General features: G+C 40.3%; 2 protein-coding genes across 3 annotated transcripts; both read left to right on the top strand.

Moving 5' to 3' along the window:
- Positions 1-586: 586 nt before the first annotated feature.
- eapp (e2f-associated phosphoprotein) lies at positions 587-5,973 on the top strand. 2 transcript variants are annotated; one of them, XM_030718322.1, is made up of 6 exons: positions 587-738; positions 2,316-2,494; positions 3,138-3,248; positions 3,380-3,494; positions 3,590-3,718; positions 4,728-5,973. In XM_030718322.1, the coding sequence occupies exons 1-6, from the start codon at positions 659-661 to the stop codon at positions 5,020-5,022; spliced, it is 909 nt and encodes a 302-aa protein (XP_030574182.1). In that variant the 5' UTR covers positions 587-658; the 3' UTR covers positions 5,023-5,973. The 2 variants fall into 2 exon arrangements, with proteins under 2 accessions (XP_030574182.1, XP_030574181.1); XM_030718321.1 differs by having other exon boundaries at positions 3,135-3,248.
- A 2,920-nt stretch (positions 5,974-8,893) lies between these two features.
- sptssa (serine palmitoyltransferase, small subunit A) lies at positions 8,894-14,230 on the top strand. The gene is made up of 2 exons (XM_030718324.1): positions 8,894-9,088; positions 11,639-14,230. Exons 1-2 carry the CDS (start codon positions 8,986-8,988, stop codon positions 11,740-11,742), a joined length of 207 nt encoding a protein of 68 aa, XP_030574184.1. The 5' UTR covers positions 8,894-8,985; the 3' UTR covers positions 11,743-14,230.
- The last annotated feature ends 5,940 nt before the right edge of the window (positions 14,231-20,170 follow it).

Genomic DNA, 20,170 nt, shown 5'->3' with positions numbered 1-20,170 from the left:
TGTAAAGAAGGAGTAAAGACATTCATTAGAATATTTGGATGGTCAGTATAGTAGAAGTATTGTGACAATAAAATATCTCATTGAATGTAAATGTTGGTGCTTTGAGGAAGGTGAAGTGGCAATGAAGGGAAGAAAATAATATCAGTCACTGAGATTAACCATACAATGTCAGCCTTGAATTCAACAAAGCCGGTAATCTTCTAACTGAAAGATTATGCACACTAACTGTGTACTGCTTCACTGTTTACAATCTAATAAGAAGAAAAATCTGTATGTTTAGTCACTAATTTTTTTCAAGCTCCGGAGACTACTATGACCTGGATGACTGAGAATTTACACAGACACTTTAGTCACTAAGTTAGGAATAAAAGAAATGACTTTCATTATCAGGCATAGAACAACAAGGAAACTATACAACATTACAACATCATGAAGTTTTAAAAACACTGAAGAGAATCTGGAGGGTTTTTCTCCTTTGGCTTTAGTCTTCTATCAGAGGCTGTCCCACACTCCAGTCCGCTAGGGGCGGTCATGCGCCTCAGTGCGCGCTTACAAAGCGCCATTAAACACAAAGGAAAAAGTAGAACCGGAAGAAGCCATTTGTTGCTAGCTTACCAGCTCTCATGCTGTTGGAACAGAAGCTCGACAAACATTTAAAATGAATAAGTTGAGTAAATCACAAGAGTTTGAGTCGTATGAGATCGAAGAACCGAGCGACGAAGAGCGAGCTGCCAGCAGGTACGGGTTGTTTTATAGACGGCGTAGCTTTCGCTCCGTGAGGCTAAATTGCAGACAGCCGGCTGGAAGCTAACATGTAAACAAACTGGAACGCACGGAGAGTGCTAAGGGCTGAGCTGCTTGTTTTTGCCGTGAATTTATTAGACTGTGCTGTGTAAGATGTTACACAGCTGTTACTGTTTAATTATGTTTATAGAAACCCGGTGCGTGTTTATAACTCTATAAATAAGCACAAAACAAATGAGGAAACTTGTGTTTGGTCGATTATTTAACAATGCTCCTTGGCAATAAATCTTATACCGTTGGAAAGCCTGTTTATTTCCCCTTAAATGGTGCCATTGTGGGTCGTGCAGCAGAGTTGCCAAATCTTCTCTGCCAGTGCCAAACAGCTTATTCTGTTATTGACTCTTGTTTGGTGTCGTTTATTAGATTGTATGGTTGAAGTTTGAAGAAACAAGACATATTGGCAATTTAACAATTTATCCAGTCAACAAACAGGGACCTAAGTAGCATGTGGAAGAACCATACACAGCTACAACAGCCTGGCACCTCCTCTCTCATGCTGGTCACCAGCTTGGTCACACACTGCTGTGGGATGGCATCCCATTCTTCAATCAGCATTTGTCGCAAATCAGCCAGAGTGGTTGTGTTGGTCACTGTGGCACGAATATCCAAGGTGATCCCACAAGTGTTCAGTGGGGTTGAGGTCAGGACTGGAGGTAGGCCATTCCATCCTCTCTATTCCCAAAGTCTGGAAGTAGTCTCTGATAAACCCTACTCTGTGGGGATGAGCGTGGTCATCACTCTATCAAGTTTGGTCCCAGACTGTGGAGCTATGGGATTGACACTCTCATGTCAAAATCTATCTGCAGAATATGCCATTTGGTATTGGCAGAGGTGATTAGGCTTTTTTTTTTTTTTTTTTTCATGTCCACATCTTCAACTCTGCTGCTCAACACCCCACCCCACCACCACCCTCAATGTGGCACCATTTAAGGGGAAATGAACAGGCTTTCCAGAGGGATTAGATTAATCACTAAGAAGCATTGTTACAACAAAGAAATAATTGACCAAACAGAAATTTCCTTACTTTTTGTGCTATGTTAACTACAGGATGATAAGGAAATAAAATACATGAGTGTAGACTATTGTCCTAATTAGCCAATGCTTTTCTGGATTTATTCTTATGTCAACAAATTTGAGAAAATAAAAAAGTTATAATTATGAATTTATAAGTGGTCTTGCTGTGTCCACTCAAAATTTCAAGACTTAAAAAGAAATTTCTGAGAATCTGAAGCGTGCAATTAAGCAACAATTAAGTATAACACTAGATTTAGTGAGTACAGATGGCTCATTTTGATTTTGAGGTTTTTCTAAAACAACAGTTTTAGCATTGATTGATGGGTTTCTCAGTTAATTGCTTGATTATTTGGTCAATCAAATACTAAATGATTCCACAATATGATAAAACATTACAGTGACCCACATGCAGAATGACATGAATTGTTACTCCAGTTGCTTACCTTCTTGCATTTGGGAGTCTTTGCATTTTCCTGATCTCCTTCTCTGTGTTTCAGTTCGGAGGATGAGCTGGACGTGCTACTGAACGGGACTCCGGAACAGAAAAAGAAGCTGATCAGGGAGTATCTAACTGGGGAGAGCGAGTCGTCCAGCGGAGATGAATTTGAAAAAGAGATGGAGGCAGAGCTCAGCTCCACCATCAGGACCATGGAGGGAAACTGGGCACCAGCAGCAGGTAACACTCAGCTGCTAGGGTTTGTATTTTCATAGTAATATATCTGGAATTACTTTGCTGTGATGTGTAACCTGTAGATAAACCCCAAGTTTACAGCATTAAAAAAAAGCACGTTTACACCCTGCAACAAGAAGCCGTTGTGGTCTCAATAATTAATTTCCCTCTTTATAACAAGTGTACTGGGGAGGGTGAATTTTTTTTTAACTCACCTTTTTACACTTTAATAAAGGTTGACATTTAGAGATATGGCTGATTTGACTGATATGAGGATGCTGGCACAGGCAGCTATAGCCAAAAACTGTCTGCAAGGCTTCATCTGACTATTTCTGTTCACTGAGCTAGGCTGACAGTGTTGTGCTGCTGTCTTTGGGAGCATTTACAAATAATCGAGCCTGCTGTGTGATGCATCCTGTCTAATAAATTTATGGTTCATGTTTTGGTGAGTGAAATTTTAATATTTTAGTAATTCTGTTAGTCAGCACTCAGTAGCAGGTATCTGTGTGAATTACCCACTGTTGTATTGATTTAAGAAAAAGCCAAGTTTAATCATTCAGTTAGCTAAGTAACTTATCCTGCTTTGTGAGACAGACCCTCTCTGTAGAAACAGCTTGTGTGTAGCATATGTGTATTTCTTCTCCAGTAGAGACGTCAAGAGGAGGAGGAGGAGGAGGAGGTGATCCTGGACTTTCTAACCCACGGATGTATGATGAGGTTTATTTCGACTCTGATGACTCAGATGAGGACAGCACACCGAGTAAGAGTTTTCCTGCTGTCATTAACAAGAATGATCAAGATGCCATTATGCTTTAAATACATGTTTCCATGACATAATATATTTACAGCAGGACATTGAATTTGTAAATGTTATTAAAATTTCTTCTGTAGGCAGCTCCACAAGCCGGAGGTGGAAACAGCGGGTCATTCCGACCAATGACGAGCTGCTGTATGACCCCCACCAGGATGACAGGGACCAGGCCTGGGTTGACGCCAGGAGGAAAGAGTACTGCTGATTGTCTTAAGCTTTCTCAAACTGATGGTACCAGATTTTTTTTTTTCTTTCTAGAGACTCATCCAGCCTCTTACCTTCCTGTGCAGGTACACCTGCAGAAAAGGGCCCGCTGCAGCTTTCCAATCGAAGCGTCGCCAACCTCAAGGTTTACCGAACAGCGATGCTGTTCTTAACTGTCCCGCCTGCATGACGACACTCTGCCTGGACTGTCAGAGGTGAGGCTCCATCACAGGTTTTCAGAACAGTTCCCTTTAAGATGTGGACCCCTGCCTTAACCCAGCTGCAGTTTAAGGTGTCGGCCTAATGTTAGCAGAGACCGGAGAGCTGCTCCTGTCACGATCTTGGTTTATCTTAAAAAAGCCGTAAAAGAATGAATGACACAAAGCCATCAGTGGTTTGATGATGGAGTGGTGTTATATATCCCATTTCTGAGAATGGCCTGAGAGTTTGTACTACACTAAAACATGCTTTGTAATGTAATGACTGATAGACATTCAGTCCAACAGTACAACATCATGTTGTATTCAATAAGACTTTAAATTAGCTATTAAAGCCATAAATTCATCAGGAAAGTGTTTACTGAGGACAGAGAGAATGTAAACTGAAACCCATTTTTCCATATACGTCACAGGACTGGAAGTCTTTTTGCAACTCCAGGTCCTGCCCCCTGCTGGCCACAAGAAAGAATTCAAGTTAAAGTAAAGCCAGATTGGCTTTACTTTTCAGACACCAAAGCTAGTCGTCACATTTGAGAAGCTGGAATGATTGAATATTTGGCTTTTGAAAAATGAATAAAAATGAGGTATTTCTGACTAATCAGTTATTCACTTGGCAGCACAGTGGTGCAGTGGTTAGCACTGCTGCCTCACAGTTAGAATAACATCTGGAAGGTCTGGGTTTGATTCCACCTTGGCCCAGGCCTCTCCCTCTCTCTGTGTGGAGTTTGCATGTTCTCCCCGTGCTTGCGTGGGTTTCCTCCGGGTACTCTGGTTTCCTCCCACATTCCAAAGACATGCACTTACTGGGGTTAGGTTAATTGGTCACTCTAAATTGCCCATAGGTCTAACATTTCATATTTTGCATCAGTTATTTAAAATAAAATAAAGAATAAACAAGAATTTGAACTGATTGCAAGTTATCTCTGTTCAGTGAGAACTGTTCAGTGGTTTGTAGAGATTTTGTAAGTTAAGCCTATAATGACGTGTCTCGGTTGTGTCCATTCAGGCATGAGAAGTACCGCACACAGTACCGAGCAATGTTTGTGATGAACTGTACGGTCAAGAGAGAGGAGGTGCTGCGTTACAAAAACCAGCAGGAGAAGAACAAGAGGAACAAGAAGAGGAAGCGGGGACAGAAAACAGAAACACCTGTGGATGAGACTTCCAAACCAGCGGCAGCGGGGATGGACGCTGATGAGGTGTACCACCCGGTGCAGTGCTCTGAGTGCTCCACTGAGGTGGCCGTGTTCGATAAAGATGAGGTTTACCACTTCTTCAACATCCTGGCCAGCCACTGCTGACAAGGACTGAACGAGCTCTGAGCCGGACGTTTCTTTTTTCTTTTTTTTTTTAATCTTAGGTCTCTCTGGCGTCACGCCTCATGGCTCAAATCAGTATCTTTATTTCAAAAATGCACACAGGAGCAGAGCTAAAGGGGAGTGGAGAGTACTGGATTTGTGCTCATCACTTTAAATGAATGCTGTTGTTGTTCTGCATTTGCAGGATGTGTAAATGTCTGTGTTTTTGCAAATAAGATCACCTTGCGTGTGATAAGTTGTCAGTGTTGTTTACGGCACGTGTTTGCTGCTTTTTTTTTTTTTTTCCTTCCCAGGTGAGATGGAGAATTCCTTCTACGATCAGTCGGCATGTAAAAACTCACATGATGAGGTTTATCTCATAAACACTTTAAGCACGCTGTTTCCATTTCTGGATTAGAAAAGTTGCCACCTGCAGAAGAAGTTGCCCTTATTTCAAAACTGCTGGTGTCTGTAAAACTTGAAGGGCCTGGTTTGCTGTCGGCGCCCGCACAACACCCTTATTTGGTGTTAAAAGGCTGCTGTCGGGAATTTGTGACTGAAAGGCGTGGACACAGCTATTCTTGTGGCTCTTCATATAGTATGTGTAATTTGAGGAGTTAATTTCAGAGTAGAAAATTTAAATCGGTCACACAAACTTGATTTATTAAGGTTTCAGGTCAGTTAAATAGAGATTTCTCCTCTAAATAAATCCTGCACACTAAGCTCCCGCCTGCCTTATGTCAGAACATACTGATGCTCCTTCAGCTGCCCCTCACTGATCTGAATTACATGCTGTTTCCATAAACGAGCACATGATAAGACCTGTACTTTTGCTATATTGTTTTTGTTAGTAGATTACTTGCACACTCATCATGCCTGCATGTTTTTGACCAGTGATTTACACAGCTCTTGGTAGAATGCTGGTCATTATTGAAATAAACTGCCTGTGTCTTAGTGTGTGTTTTGGCACACTGTTAGTAGAGCACCAACAGAACTTTCTGCTCCCATTGCTGCTTTTTTAAATTTTTTTTTTTTTTTGCTCATTTGGCTTGCCAAATAATATCTGGCCTTAAATAATTTAGCGTAAAACACACTGACACTGAAAGTTAAGACTTCTAAAACTTTTATATTTGTTGGTTTTGTGTTTCTTTTAATTATTATTATTATAACAATACAAAGAACATAATTATCTGTAACCTTTTAAATGCTGCATTATTTTTCTTTTTATATAGCTGTCAAAAGACAAGACATAGTTATTTGAACACCCCTGGCAGGCGGCGTCCATAACTCAAGAACCATTCACCCAACACTTTACCGCACTTCATGGGTAGAAGGCTTTATGACCAAAGCAAGGTTGGGATTGTCTATGGGGTCAAGCTCAAGGTCACTTTTACTTAATAGAAACAAAAGGTACTCACTCAATGACTGACAAAAAACAGGGTTAATCTAGTGGGATGGTGTATTTGATGTCTGACTTCTAAATCCCTTATAAACCTTGATTGGTATTTCTCTTTGGAGACGTTTAATTCGGCTCACCCAGTCATGCGTCGTAAGATGTTTTTAAACTGTTATTAATAGTGAATAATTGCCAAAGTTGTAGGAATAGGGACACTGCTCTGTCTGCTTCAGCTGTACACAGCTGACATGAATGTAGTATAGTTTCCTGAAGTTTAATTGGTATTTTACTGGTTTCATAAATATCCCGTACTTCTTAAGCAAATTCTTTTGTTGTTATTTTGTTTGGGATTATTTTCGCTGATGGAATAATCCTCATTTAGTGCTCAAGTGAGTATTTGGGCCACCGGGGTGTTTGGGTTTTGGGATTGACTCAGTCTGCTTTAAATGAAGTGGCACAGCACACGGGGATAAGATATACTACGTTTAATGGAAGGACAATTCAAGGATACTTTGTCATTTGCATGCAGTGGAACAGAATTCTGTCCTCAGGTCCCAATGTTGCCCATGTAATAGTTATGACAGCTCCAAGTAATTTAAAATAAATATAAGTAACAATATAAAGAAAATATATACATGTATGCATGCCTTTTTATCGACACACACATAAATATACATGTACAAAATATATGTATTATTAAATACTAAAAAATGTATATGGCATTGCAATTTAGGATGTGTAGTGATGGTAGAGACCCGTGGTGCCATGGCAGCAGCTTGAATACATGCAGAGTTGTGCAAGAGCAGTGCACCTACACAGCCCCACCAGAGTTCAGCAGTCTTTAGGGAAGAAGCTGTTCCTCAGTCTGGTGGTCCTGCTCTTGATGCTCCTCAGCCTCCTGTCTGAGGGGAGGAGAACAAAAAGGGTGTCCTTCAGGATGCAGGTGGCCCTTTTCCTGCACCTGGAGGTGTAAATGTCTGGGGTAGTGGAGAAGCTGACTCCAACAGTCCTCTGTGCAACCTTCACCATCCTCTGCAGAGCTTTCTTCTCTGCTGCAGATCAGCTTCCATACCACACAGTGATGCAGGAGCCCAGTACGCCCTCCACCACACATCTGTAAAATGAGAGGAGGACTGAGCTTCCGAGTCCGGCATGCCTCAGCGTCCTGAGGAGGTAGAGGCGCTGGTGTGCCTTCCTGACCAGACTGGAAGTGTTGTTGCCCAAGGTGAGGTCGTTACCCAGGTGTATGCCTAAGTACCTGTAACTAGGGACCACTTCCAGTGCAGATCCTCCAGTGTGCAGGGGGATGAGGGGGTGTCTGACTCTTCTGAAGTTCATGATCGTCTCCTTTGTTTTTGTCACATTGATGCAGAGATTGTTCTCTCTGCACCAACCCTCCAGGTGTTCCACCTCCTACCTGTAGCCGGACTCATCGTTGTTAGTGATGCATCCAACCACTGCTCTTTATCTGCAAACTTCACAATATGACAGCCAGGGTGTTATGCTGAGCAGGGTGAACAAAGAGGGCTCAGCACACAGCCCAGGGGGGAGTGAGTGCTGAGGATGATGGGGAGGAAGAGACATCGTGGATCCTCACAGATTGCAGCCTGTTTGTCAGGAAGTCCAGGACCCAGTTGCAGAGGGAGGAGTCCAGTCCATGTGTGAACAGTTTGTGCACCAGGTTCTGTGGAACAATCATATTGAAAGGCTGATGTGAAGTCCACATACGGAAATAGGAGGCCTTACACTCCGGGTGGGTGTAAAATCTACAACATCAAGAGATGAGCACTCATTTAAAGCAATACAATATTTAAAGCCTTTCTGTGTGGAGTTTGTATGTTCTCCCCGTGCCTGCGTTGGTTTTCTCCTGGTACTCCGGTGTCCTCCCACAGGCCAAAGACGTGCACTTACTGGGGTTAGGTTAATTGGTGATTCTAAATTGCCATAGGTGTGAATGGTTGTCTGTATCTGTGTTAGCCCTGCGACAGGCTGGTAACCTGTACAGCAGGGATCCTCAAATCCAGGCCTCGAGGGCCGGTGTCCTGCAGGTTTTAGATGTGTCCCTGATCCAACACACCTGAATCAAATAGCTGAATTACCTCCTCAGTATGCAGTCAAGTTCTCCAGAGTCCTGCTAATGACTTCTATATTTGACTCAGGTGTGCTGAAGCAGACACACATCTAAAATCTGCAGGACACCGGCCCTCCAGGCCTGGATTTGAGGATCCCTGCTGTACAGGGTGTACCATGACAGCCCCCCCAGGGACTCTGAAATGGATAAGCAGAAGAGAATGGATTGATGGATGGAGTTATTATTCTTAAAATATACTTTTAGTAGAAAGACTCTTAATGCATTACATGAAATGGGCAGTACAAATACAGTGGTCTTTTCTCGTTATAAGTTGCTCTTGACTTTTATTTTGAAATTCGGAAGTTGGAACACCCTGCTCTACGTAATAACCGCAAGGTAGAACGTGATTAAACGTCACGCTACCGGAAAATACCACGAAACACGTACCGAGGGCAAGAACCGTGAGGAAGGGACTAAGTTGTTTTTAAAAGTTAGGACCATGGCTCTTGGAGAGTGTTGGAAGCAGTTATCCTGGTTTTACTACCAATATCTTCTGGTAACAGCCTTGTACATGTTGGAACCCTGGGAGAGGACGGTGTTCAGTATCCTTTTTCCGTGTTCAAGGGGCTTCTGACAAGATGTGCCAGCGAGCTAATGTGCTAACTTTAGCTAGAAGGGCAGCCTGACTAACCCAGATCTCACACTGGCAGCGCTAACTTTTCATAAAAGTAAACGTAGCTTAAGTTGTTTTGTGTGTACCAGTAAAGTCATTCAACACCTGAGCGGTTGTTTATGACAAATTCAGCATACAGACATCTACCGGTCGGCCTTCCCCCCCCGTTGAAACCCAGATTATTCGCAACATTATAGAAACAGCTTACAGTCTTTGTCTACGAGTTATGTTTTTAACCTGTGATTTAGCTATAAACGGATGAAAATTTAAGTAGAACTCAAAATCCCGTCCACTTCCTAGGTCATAACATATTTGACATAAAGAAATCTATTTGCGGTCACAGCCACGATTTAATGCAGTGTTAAATATCTTATATTAATAATTTTAAAAATGTCTCAGACTTTGTTCTAGTATTGTGTACCTTTTGCTTTCACATAAAAAACGCATTCAAGATGTGGTTGGCTGACTTGTAGGGCGGCGGCTAAGCTAGCTTCAGAGTCATTCAGGTGTTTGCCGAGTACTAGTGAGTACATGCTACATATGACCTTGATTGTAAGTTTATGTTAAAACATAGCATGTTAAACTCAGCGATGTCAACTATAGGAGATGGTGGTTAGTAAGAACTGAAGTGTACTGTGTGATGATGGGTTTTATGGCTGTACTTTGTTCTGTGTCGGTGCAGGAAGCCGTCAGTATCACATTTTGTGATGTATTGTCTTCATACAGTTGGCGTCACTGTCGGGGTGCATGCAATCTTCCCACGAGGGTCAGGTGTGTTAGTGTGTGTTGCCGCTCTTTGTCAGCCTGCATCCCATCAAAAAGACTTATAGAGCTGCATGTAATAGGAATATATATTTTTCTCAGTATTGAAAGGCTGAGACGGATTAATAAATAAAAGTACTGAGCCACAAACAAAGTTGTTCATTTTCTCTTAGAAAAGAATATGTTAATGACAGTTGGAAAACATCAATAATTGTCTTTATATGAAAATTCCCAAGTTGGTGACCAGAAAATATTTTATTTGATAGAAGTTCAGGGGTACAAGTCTATAGAGAAGCAAATTGATTGCAGTGGCTCAGCTGTGACCGCCCCCATCACCACCACCACCAGGGCCGATTTCATTGCAAAACACCCTGTCATGGGTTAAAATTCTGTTGTGCAGCATTTACAGCTAAAGGACGCTAAAATAAGCATTGTTTTATTCATAGTCCTCTTTGCCTTGTGTTCCATCGTGAGCCCAAAATGTAATCTTCCATCATGTAAGATAATAAAAAGCAGCGGTTTATCCATTTGAAGAAGCTGAAGCTTTTAGACATTTGTTTGCAAATCTTAAAATAGTTGCTAATTTTTCTTGTCAGCACACTAATTGTCAGGTACAGTTTTTCCTATGAAGTCTGTTAATGTCAACTTTCATACATGTTTTATTTATTTAGCCTTTGTTTATTCAGAGATAAATAGGATAATAAGAGTTTATATATGCTTTTTTGTACCAATGCCATGTGAGTTATTACTTTCTGACTGAAGTGCAGCCTGTCAAACATTCATCCGACCTAAACATTCATCCAACCTAAGCGCTCATCCAACTCGAGCCCCGTGCACATGTAAAGCCTTTAACTCATGCGTTGCTTTCTAGCTGAGGTTTGGTTGCTAGCATAGACTCTATGCTAGGTGCCCATAGCTTTAGGTTCTGAAAATTGGCTGTGCTGAAGTGCTTAAAGCTTCCTCTCTGTTTAACAGCCAGCAGGGAGTAGACCCCCTGGGTTCCAAAAGGTGTGTCCTTCCCTTCCACTGGACGCTGCCTCCTGTAGAAAACAGCAGATATAAATCAGAGCATTCTGCATTTTGTCTTTGTGTGCTGTCGTTCAGCTGCAGTAGTAACCTGCCATGATGGCTATCAGCAAGGAATTTCAACAGTGATGGCACATGAAGATATTTGAGCATGCTTTCAGCAGTGCAAAGTGATAGGTGAAAATTCAGTAGCAGACACTTTTTAGCAACAGGCTGCATTCCTATTTACATTAGCATGGTCGCTGTAGTGCATGCGTTTAGGCTGAACCTTACTGCAGCTGATTCTGTGTATAGATTTCAAAATAGTTTAAATATTTTTCCCCGCTGCTTCCTGAAGTGTCAGAATTCTTCAAAAGCAGTTGGTGAAAGCACGTCCTGATGATCTGAGACTGTGTCCAAACTTTAGCCAGAGCTGCTACTTTCTTTTAGACCTGATATGAGGTTAGAAAAGCGAATTAACATTTTTCTGGGGTTGTATTGACATCTTTTCTATTCACAAACCAGCAAAATGGGTCACTGACCTCTCGGTGCCCAACGCTCCAACTTCCTGCCAGGCTGTGTTCATTAGCAGGCAATGTTTGCTGGCTTTTGTGAAAGGATTTGAAGCAGATTAACAGCTACTGATTGTTGTTTAAGTTTGTAGTAAAGCCAGAGTGTCTTCAGAAGTTCCTCCTTAACCTCTTATCTTCAGACTCTCTGCTGATCTCTGTGGCCGGTATGGTCCTATACACCGGCTATGTGTTCATGCCACAGCACATCATGGCCATCTTGCACTACTTTGAGGTCATCCAGTGACAGTGACTCCATCTGTCCACCAGCTGGTCCTGTATGTCTCTGGCTTCCTGTCCGTCCATCTACCTACTCCCCCTTCACCCACCTGTCTGCTGTCTCCTGGGGTTCTGCAATAGAGGTTCTCTCCTTTCCAAAACGGATCCATTATCAGCAGTCAAACCTTTGCGGGTTGAGCCAGACAAAGTCATTCCTCGTGACTGTTTCTCTGCCACTGAAATTTTTTTGGATCGTGGGCGATGCTGGACTTGCAGGCAAAGCCTTGAAAAGGAGCGTGCTTGGTTTTGTTTTACGTTTGGTGTTTTTATTTTATTTTTTTCTTTGACTCAAGCACACCTTACTGTTTTGTAACTGTGTGTGTGTGTGTGTGTGTGTGCGCACGCAGTGACCAAGCTGGTTTGTTAATTGCATTAATACGCTAAAGCCAATCTTGTCTTAGTTGCATTCAGAGCCATGACCCACAGACTGATGGACAGAATACTTCCATAGAATAAAGAATGTACAAGTTTTCAAGCAGGATCAGATCAGCAGGAGGCCTGATTGTCAGTCTGGGATGTCAAGTTGTTGCTTTTAGGGAATGGTAAACCTTTTTCCACCGTAACTAGTTCCCATCCCTTTTATGGTGAGGTTTGTACATGCAGGCATTGTAATGAGGCATGTCAGAAACAAAACAGTATGATTTTTGAACTTTTGTATCCTCAAACATTCTGTCAAAAGGCTTAATACTGTGGCAGTACCATAAAGGTCAAATGCATGAGTTACACTGCTGAGTAACTTCCCGTCAAAACAAAGGCACTTGCAGTGACTTAAATGAGTGATTTATTCTCCACGTTGGAGATGCAGATCTGTAGTAAATGCTTTTATTTCTACTTACATAATTTCTATAAAGACTTTCATCCATATCCCACCAGTCAAAGCTGGATCAGAATGTAAGTGTGATGAAGCAGTGTTGGCCTTTTTAAACTCTACTGAATGTTGGTCTTAAAAAAAATGACGATCTTCCCTACCCGAAGGTCTTGAGTAGACATGAGTTAAACTCTGGGAGAAATAATCACTTATAAATCTGGTTAGTCCCCACCAAATATTTTAATACTGTCTTTTTTTTCCCCCCCGTCTTTTTTTGATTGATCCTGTAGTTATTTGAAACTCCGTGGATCAAATGAATATTCATTGCAGTGTAAACTTTCTTGCTTGCTTGCTTAACCAAATTAATGATTTGATTGTAAACAGACCAGTTTTCTGTGTGCTGGGTTAAGGTATTTTAATGCCATCACTGCAAGTCAAATAGTCATCTGTTGACTGCAGCAAATACACCCCCAAGCCACTGAATGAACTGCAAACTGAGCGTCTCATTGTCACAAAACTGTGTGTTTATTAATTTGGTGATGAAGGAAATCTATAAATGTTGTTGAACTTGTCTCTAATCTGCTTCGAGGTCGGTCTGACGCTGAACACACCAAGAACAGCTGTTCAATCACTAACATTAAATTCACTTTGATCTGCTGACAAACTAAACATCTCATGTTTAAATAGAACCAGTTCCACAGTTCTAATGTGTGGCCATTAACACAGGAATAAACAGCAGCCCTGAAAGCAGACCCAGCGAGATAACTTGAATTAAAATGTTTATTTTACGGCTCTGTGGGTTAAGACACCAGATTAATGATTTTCTGCAGCATCAATCTCTTTTTTTTATTTGCAGCAGTGTTGGATTTTACTGTTATGTTTTCATGTTCTGTATAGATCTTTAATCACCATTTTATCATCATCAGAGCAAATTGATAACCATCGTTGTGACACCCGTTATCTCCAACTGTGGTTTTAGGGGTTTTTTTGTTGTGTCGATCTTTGTGGTCTTCCTCAATGGAGTTGCCTTCATAGTGGAACCGTCTCTATAATCTCAGTGATACGTTTTATATAGATCCTCAGACCTTGAAGCAAATGGCTAACATAATAGGACACTACACATGTGGTTTTGTCTGCTTGTACAAAAGCCAACGGTGACACTTTAACTGTTAGTGTGTCTCAGATTACAGGATGCGTTCCTTGGTTATCCAAATTCTGTTTTACGGTGGTCAACATTCAGCAATCTCCTCAGCATTGAAATGTTAAAGAAAATACATTTTAATGTGAACTAGGGGTGGGACGCGTTAATTTTGATTAATTAATTACGGGGAAATTAACGAATTAAAAATTTTAACGCATTTTAATCGCAATTTGCAGCGTGGAACGTTTCTCAGTGCACGAGTTCCAGGCATACAGATTATATCGACGCACAATGTCCAAATTCAGGGGCTGCATCGTTCGAAGGACCCGGCCCACGTCCTTTGCGGCCCACGTCCTTTGCAGCCCACGGAGACCGCAAAGGGAGGAAGTGAGCGGCTAGCCTTCATATCAGCGTCGCCTGTCGTCACCTCTGCGTAGCTCATGTCGCCAAACAACGTGAGTGCGAAGCACAGCTGTGTAAAAGCAGCTGGTTAAACGGAGAACGAACTTTTTCTCCTTTTTGTGGTTTAATTTTAAGTCTTTTATTGAAAATAAGCTGTTAAAACAAGCATGACACATTTCAACGTCAAGGAATACAGCTGAGAGAATGATTAATTTACAACTATTAATGTTGAATAAAACTATCCAGTTATGATGCTTAAGCAAACTCCTGAAATTAAAGTTATCACAGGAGCACTTCTGTCCTTTGATTGTCTGTGTAGTAGACTGGTGGGAAAATAAACAATTTTGAAGTTTAACCTTATGTATATTGATTCATTCATCAACCAAACTTAAATATTTCTCATGTCAAATATTGAAATGTGATTAAAATGCGATTAATTTCGATTAATTAATTACAAAGCTTCTAATTAATTCGATTTTTTTTTTAAATCGAGTCCCACCCCAATGTGAACATATTTTATGACATGTATTTGTACTGCCAGTGCTGTCCCTTTGAAAATCGTGATCCTTTCTCTTTGCAAAATAGTGTATTTTTCTCAATTACGAATATATATCCTTATATACATATTTGTAAAGTTTTGCAGTCACATATATTGGTAAATAGAATTAAATATTTGTTTTTGTGAGCTATTTCTTCTTCTACATAACGGAAGTCATTAAAGGGATATTTCATTAAACTAAGGCTGTTCCACCTCGTCTCATTTAAACAGAATACTGCGTCTGCGATTCTTCCCTTGCACTTGTCAATGTTGGCCACTAGATGGAAATGTTTCTTTTTTTTTTCCTTCTATTCCTGTCATTCAAACAAAAATTAAAGCAGTTGATCAGTGACTGTAACTAATATTGTAAACAGCTGATTCAAGACTTAGTAAATAAAAAAAAAACCTAAATTGAATTTTGTGGATTTAATTATTTTCCTCTTTCATATTTGTGTAAATATGTGGCATATTTTAGAGTATGAAGTACTAGTTTGAGGTAACAGTACTGCACTTTACTTGAATATTGTCATTTTTCTTCTTTGATTTGACAGCCATTACCCCAACTGTTACAGAGTAAACCACCCAATGTGATATAAAATTATCTTTTAAAGCACATTTTCAATGAAAAATATTTTATGCTTCCAACTTCTAAAAGGTGGCATTTTACTCCTTTATCATGAATTAAAAATGATTTAAGATTGGTTGGTTTTTTTTGGGGTTTTTTTGGGTTTTTTTGGGCTTTTGAATGGGGCAGCGATCTGGATATGGAGGACTTAAAATGGCATTCATTAATTGCTATTATCTATTTAAATAATATATTTTTGATGAATATTTCTTACATTAAATAACCATCTTCTAGTTATCTTTTCTCCTGATAAGGTTCAGATGTGATGACGAGAATGTTTTTTGTGTTTATGAGATGTGTACTGTTCATGAGGTCTCCTTTTTTTTCCCTTTTGTTGTGAATAATACATGTGGTGATGGATAGTTTGTTATTTGTGCTTTATGTGTCTATTTATTTGCAACGATATAATAAACAATCAGTAAAATATAGGGGTCGACTTCCAGTTGTGGCCATTGGTAGCAGCATTTGGCACTAAGTGTAGTGACCACTCAGCAGTGACAAAAGAAGGAGTTTTGGCTTTAGTCTGTCATCTCCTGAAAAACAGTGTTTCACTTCCTAAATACACAACTCACATGGAGATGCACTCTGCTGAAATGTCACTGAGAAGTTCAGGCTGCCTTCAAGTTTCATTTGGATTTCTTCAACAAGGAATTTCATTCATTAAATTGCTAATTGTGGGCAACTAAGCCAACCTCGAACTTCAATAAATGCTAATCACTACTATCAGGCTTTATCTGATAAATCTGATTTATCTGTTAACTGGATTAAAATAAACAAAACAGGCTACTTTGTTACCACTGACTTGCTGCTGTGTGTGTGCAGTGCAGTGTGCTCAGTTTCTCTGTGAGCTCCAGCTCTTGATTTGACATTTGGTTTCGAGAAACCTAGATGGAAACAGCCAAACTAGTCAACTTAAGGCTTTAAAAAGCAGTACTCAAACTAATGGATGACTACATCCATCATTTATATACAGACCATGTAAGAACATACTTGCGTTTGTAAGTCTACATGTGTTGTAGCATTTAAAGAACAACCTCGTCCACAGTTCCCTGAGAAATGTAAAGAAGTAAGAAAGCAGAAATAACTAAAACAACATTAAAAATTACACATCAGTCACAAAATTATAAACAGCATTTACAGTGTAAATAATTACACCTTTATACAGTTAGCAAATATTAAAGGTTTCAAATATCTGTAACTAGATTTTAAAGCATCTTGATATCTGTGGAATGGAAGAAGGAAAAACAGCCCAAAAGCACAAATTATGTAGTTATTCACTGTATTGTGGTGTCAGTGTATGTGTGCGCATTGTCAGTGTTATTTCATTTTAGTAATGTTTCAGTTCAGTGCATTTTTCACCATTTCTTCTCTTTCCAGGTAAGTTAGCCAAAATCTGTTCACTTTACCCTCATACATTTGATAAGCACCAACACAAGAGCTAATGAAGTACGGGCTGGTGAGGGAATGTGTTCAGACCACAAATATAGCACACTCTGCTGTATCAACAGTCAGGAGAACTAACAACTATCACAGTCTCATTATGGATATTTCTGTTGATACACTTTATGTTGTACATTTTGTACTCACTAGATTTAGGCAGTCGGAGGAATGGATCTTCTTTCCTGCGATTAGCTGAGTCCATTGCTGTTCTTTTTCTTTTTGGTTTGTTTTTCTTAAACTAGCTGACACTAAACTGAATTGGGAACAAAAAAACAAACTGAGAAACTGTAAAACATAATTAGAAAATTCAACACGATTGTCACTGACAAAGATGTTTCGTGGAAAGCCACTGAGTACCACTGTGGGATTTTCTGTTCCCCAACCCAGAAAATGACAAATCAGAGCCCATAGTGCTGCTGGTTTTTCACCAACACATTACAAATATTTCACCCTCAGCATTTAATAGCACATTTGCTTAGAGGCTGCAGGATGTCCATTATCTTACCTGTCTTGCTGGTTTTGTCCAGTTAACCTCGATGCTAATTGTGCAGTGTGTCAGTTTTGACAGTATTGTGTTGTCTCAAATCAAACATAGTTGTGCACTTTCTGGAAATAATGATGACACATGTTGTGTCTTGGACAACACATAATAATGGTAGGACAAAGAAGTCCTACCATTAATTAATGTTTTGATCTTAAATACAATCAATCTATCTCTATTAATTAGCTACAAACCACAGGTTTTTAAGGTGGCTGTAATTAAACCGCTACTTAAAAAGCCATCACTTGACCCAGCTGTCTTAGCTAATTATAGGCCAATCTCCAACCTTCCTTTTCTCTCAAAGATTCTTGAAAGAGTAGTTGTTAAACAGCTAACTGATCATCTGCAGAGGAACGGTTTATTTGAAGAGTTTCAGTCAGGCTTCAGAATTCATCACAGTACAGAAACAGCATCAGTGAAGGTTGGAAATGATCTTCTTATGACCTCTATGCTTGTCTGCTAGACCTCATTGCAGTGTTTGATTCTGCTGACCACACGTTTTATTACAAAGATTAGAGGATGATATAGAGATTAAAGCTGGGCTGCAGTGGTTTGAATCATTTGATAGACTTCAATTTGTTCAAATAAATGGGCAGTCTTCTTCACACACTAAGGTTAATTATGAAGTTCCACAGAGTTCTGTGTAGGGACCAATTCTAGTTATATTATACATGCTTCCCTTAGGCAGTATTATTGGAAGACATATATTCATTTTAATTGCTATGCAGATGATACCCAGCTTTATCTATCCATGAAGCTAGATGACACACATGCAGGAATGTCTTAAAGACATAAAGGCCTGGATGGCCTCTAATTTGCTGCTTCTAAATTCAGATAAAACTGAAGTTCTTGTGCTTGGCCCCACAAATCTTAGAAACATGGTGTCGAACCAGATCCTTAGTCTTGATGGCATTACCTTGGCGTCCAGTAACATTGAGAAATTTTGGACTCAGACTGTTGTAATTCATTACTATCAGTAATTTATTATTATTCTGCTGATCCAAAATGTTAGCTAGAGTACTAAAAAGAGAGAGCACATTTCTCCCATAGGCACTTTTTCCACCGACCAGGTGTCGGTGCCAGTATTAGCTAGCTGGTCTGTAACCAAGAACGTGTGAAGCAAGCGGCAGAAGGGCGTGACTCTGCCATCTCAACATAAAGTTTTCTACTGCATGGTGTGTATTACATGAGAAAAGCAAAGAGATGCGATTTTCACGGCTGTGAATTAGGCTGACCTTGCTGCTTTGTATCAGTTCATATCACAGATAAAAGGACGCAAAGTGCGCACTTGTCGGCTTGCTCGTAATCCCTGTCTGTGTTTACCTTGTGCCGCGTACAGATGCTGCAGTAGTTTTTTTTGGACTGTAAAATTGGAGCTCAACAGCATGTCCAGACGAGGACCCGCCCACACTCATAAGTAAAGGATCAGCACAAAGTGCGGTGGAAATAAGTGATGTTTGATACCACAGATTTCCTTTCCGATCCAATACTGAGTAAAATTCAAGCTGGTATCGGCGATACCAATCCGATCTCAATAATTTAGTTACTTTCTAACGTGTTCTTGTTAAGATACATTATCTCAAATAACTGAAGTATTGAAAGTATTGATACTTGGATTTGAGAATTGATTTTATAGCATAAAGGTCTGGTATCTGAAGTATCGATATTTCAGTATCAATCTGCACATCATTATTGGAAATGCAGGCTCGTTCTTAAGCTTTTCACTGGTTCATTGAAACAGACACCAGCACTGGCACGAGCACCGGCACCTCGGCGGTGGAAACGTAGTAACATTGGCTTCTCTTCGTTGGATCCCTGTTAAATCCAGAATAGAATTTAAAATCCTTCTTCTCACATACAAGGTCTTGAATAAGCAGGCCCCATCTTATCTTAAAGACCTCATAGTACTGTATCACCCCAATAGAGCACTTCTCTCTCAGACTGCTGGCTTACTTGTGGTTCCTAAGATACTTAAGAGTAGAATTTCAGCTTTCAGCTTCAGGCCCCTCTTCTGTGGAACCAGAAGCTTATAGTTAGGGCTGGATCCGGTGACCCTGAACCCTCCCTTAGTCACGCTGCACTAGATCTAGCCTGCACTGAGTGTGTTTGGTCTTCACTCACCCTCTTTTCACTCTGCGTTTATACCCCACTTTGCATTTAATCATTAGTTAATCTCTGTCTCTCTTCCACAGCATGTCTTTTGTCCTTTCTCTCTCCCCTCACCTCCAACCATTCGCGGCAGATGACTGCCCCTCCATGAGCCTGGTTCTGCCGGAGGGTTCTTGCTGTTAAAAGGGAGTTTTTCCTTCTCACTGTTGCCAAGTGCTTACTCATAGGGGGTCATCTGATTGGTTTTCTCTGTATTATTGTAGGGTGTTTACCTTTCAATATTAAGCAATTAAGGTGACTGATGTTGTGTGTGTGATGTGATGTTTGGTGCTATATAAATAAAATCGAATTGAATTGAATTGAATAACATTAATATTAATCATCTACAACCAAGAGAGTTGAGTTCTTGTAAACCTCAAATGTATTCCTCAACACATGTAATGTCGCTGGCTGATAAAAATCTGCCCCTGGGGTAGATACTAACATAATTAAGAGCTCCCCTTCTCTGGATTTCTGGTTTCACAGTTTGAGTTTGGACATATTATTGATCACGTATTTTGCACAAATTAAACAATGTGGGCTTTTCTATCATTCTCTCTCATCTCTATTGAAGACTATCTTGCGAGCACCATATGTTGCACCTCTTCCTGAAGGGCAGCCTATTTCTGGACAATAGGATTGATGGAAAGTGTAATGGCTCTGCTTTTGCATAGAAATTCATATCTGTCAATCACAACTGGAAAAGCCTTGTGGATAAAGGTTGTGAACCACCTTCTGTTATTCCTTTTTGGA

This window comes from Archocentrus centrarchus, chromosome 22 (assembly GCF_007364275.1).
Source record: "Archocentrus centrarchus isolate MPI-CPG fArcCen1 chromosome 22, fArcCen1, whole genome shotgun sequence".
Taxonomy (NCBI): domain Eukaryota; kingdom Metazoa; phylum Chordata; class Actinopteri; order Cichliformes; family Cichlidae; genus Archocentrus; species Archocentrus centrarchus.
The sequence above is the reverse complement of the archived record's forward strand: the minus strand, read 5'-3'. Positions and strand labels throughout refer to the sequence as shown.

Excerpts from the sequence above, each read along its gene's own strand:
- eapp (XM_030718321.1), top strand. The coding sequence starts at position 659 with ATGAATAAGTTGAGTAAATCACAAGAGTTTGAGTCGTATGAGATCGAA. Across the intron at positions 3,249-3,379 it reads AGATGAGGACAGCACACCGA|GCAGCTCCACAAGCCGGAGG; the intron begins GTAAGAGTTTTC and ends TTTCTTCTGTAG. Across the intron at positions 3,719-4,727 it reads CTCTGCCTGGACTGTCAGAG|GCATGAGAAGTACCGCACAC; the intron begins GTGAGGCTCCAT and ends GTGTCCATTCAG.
- sptssa (XM_030718324.1), top strand. The coding sequence starts at position 8,986 with ATGGCTCTTGGAGAGTGTTGGAAGCAGTTATCCTGGTTTTACTACCAA. Across the intron at positions 9,089-11,638 it reads CTGGGAGAGGACGGTGTTCA|ACTCTCTGCTGATCTCTGTG; the intron begins GTATCCTTTTTC and ends TCTTATCTTCAG.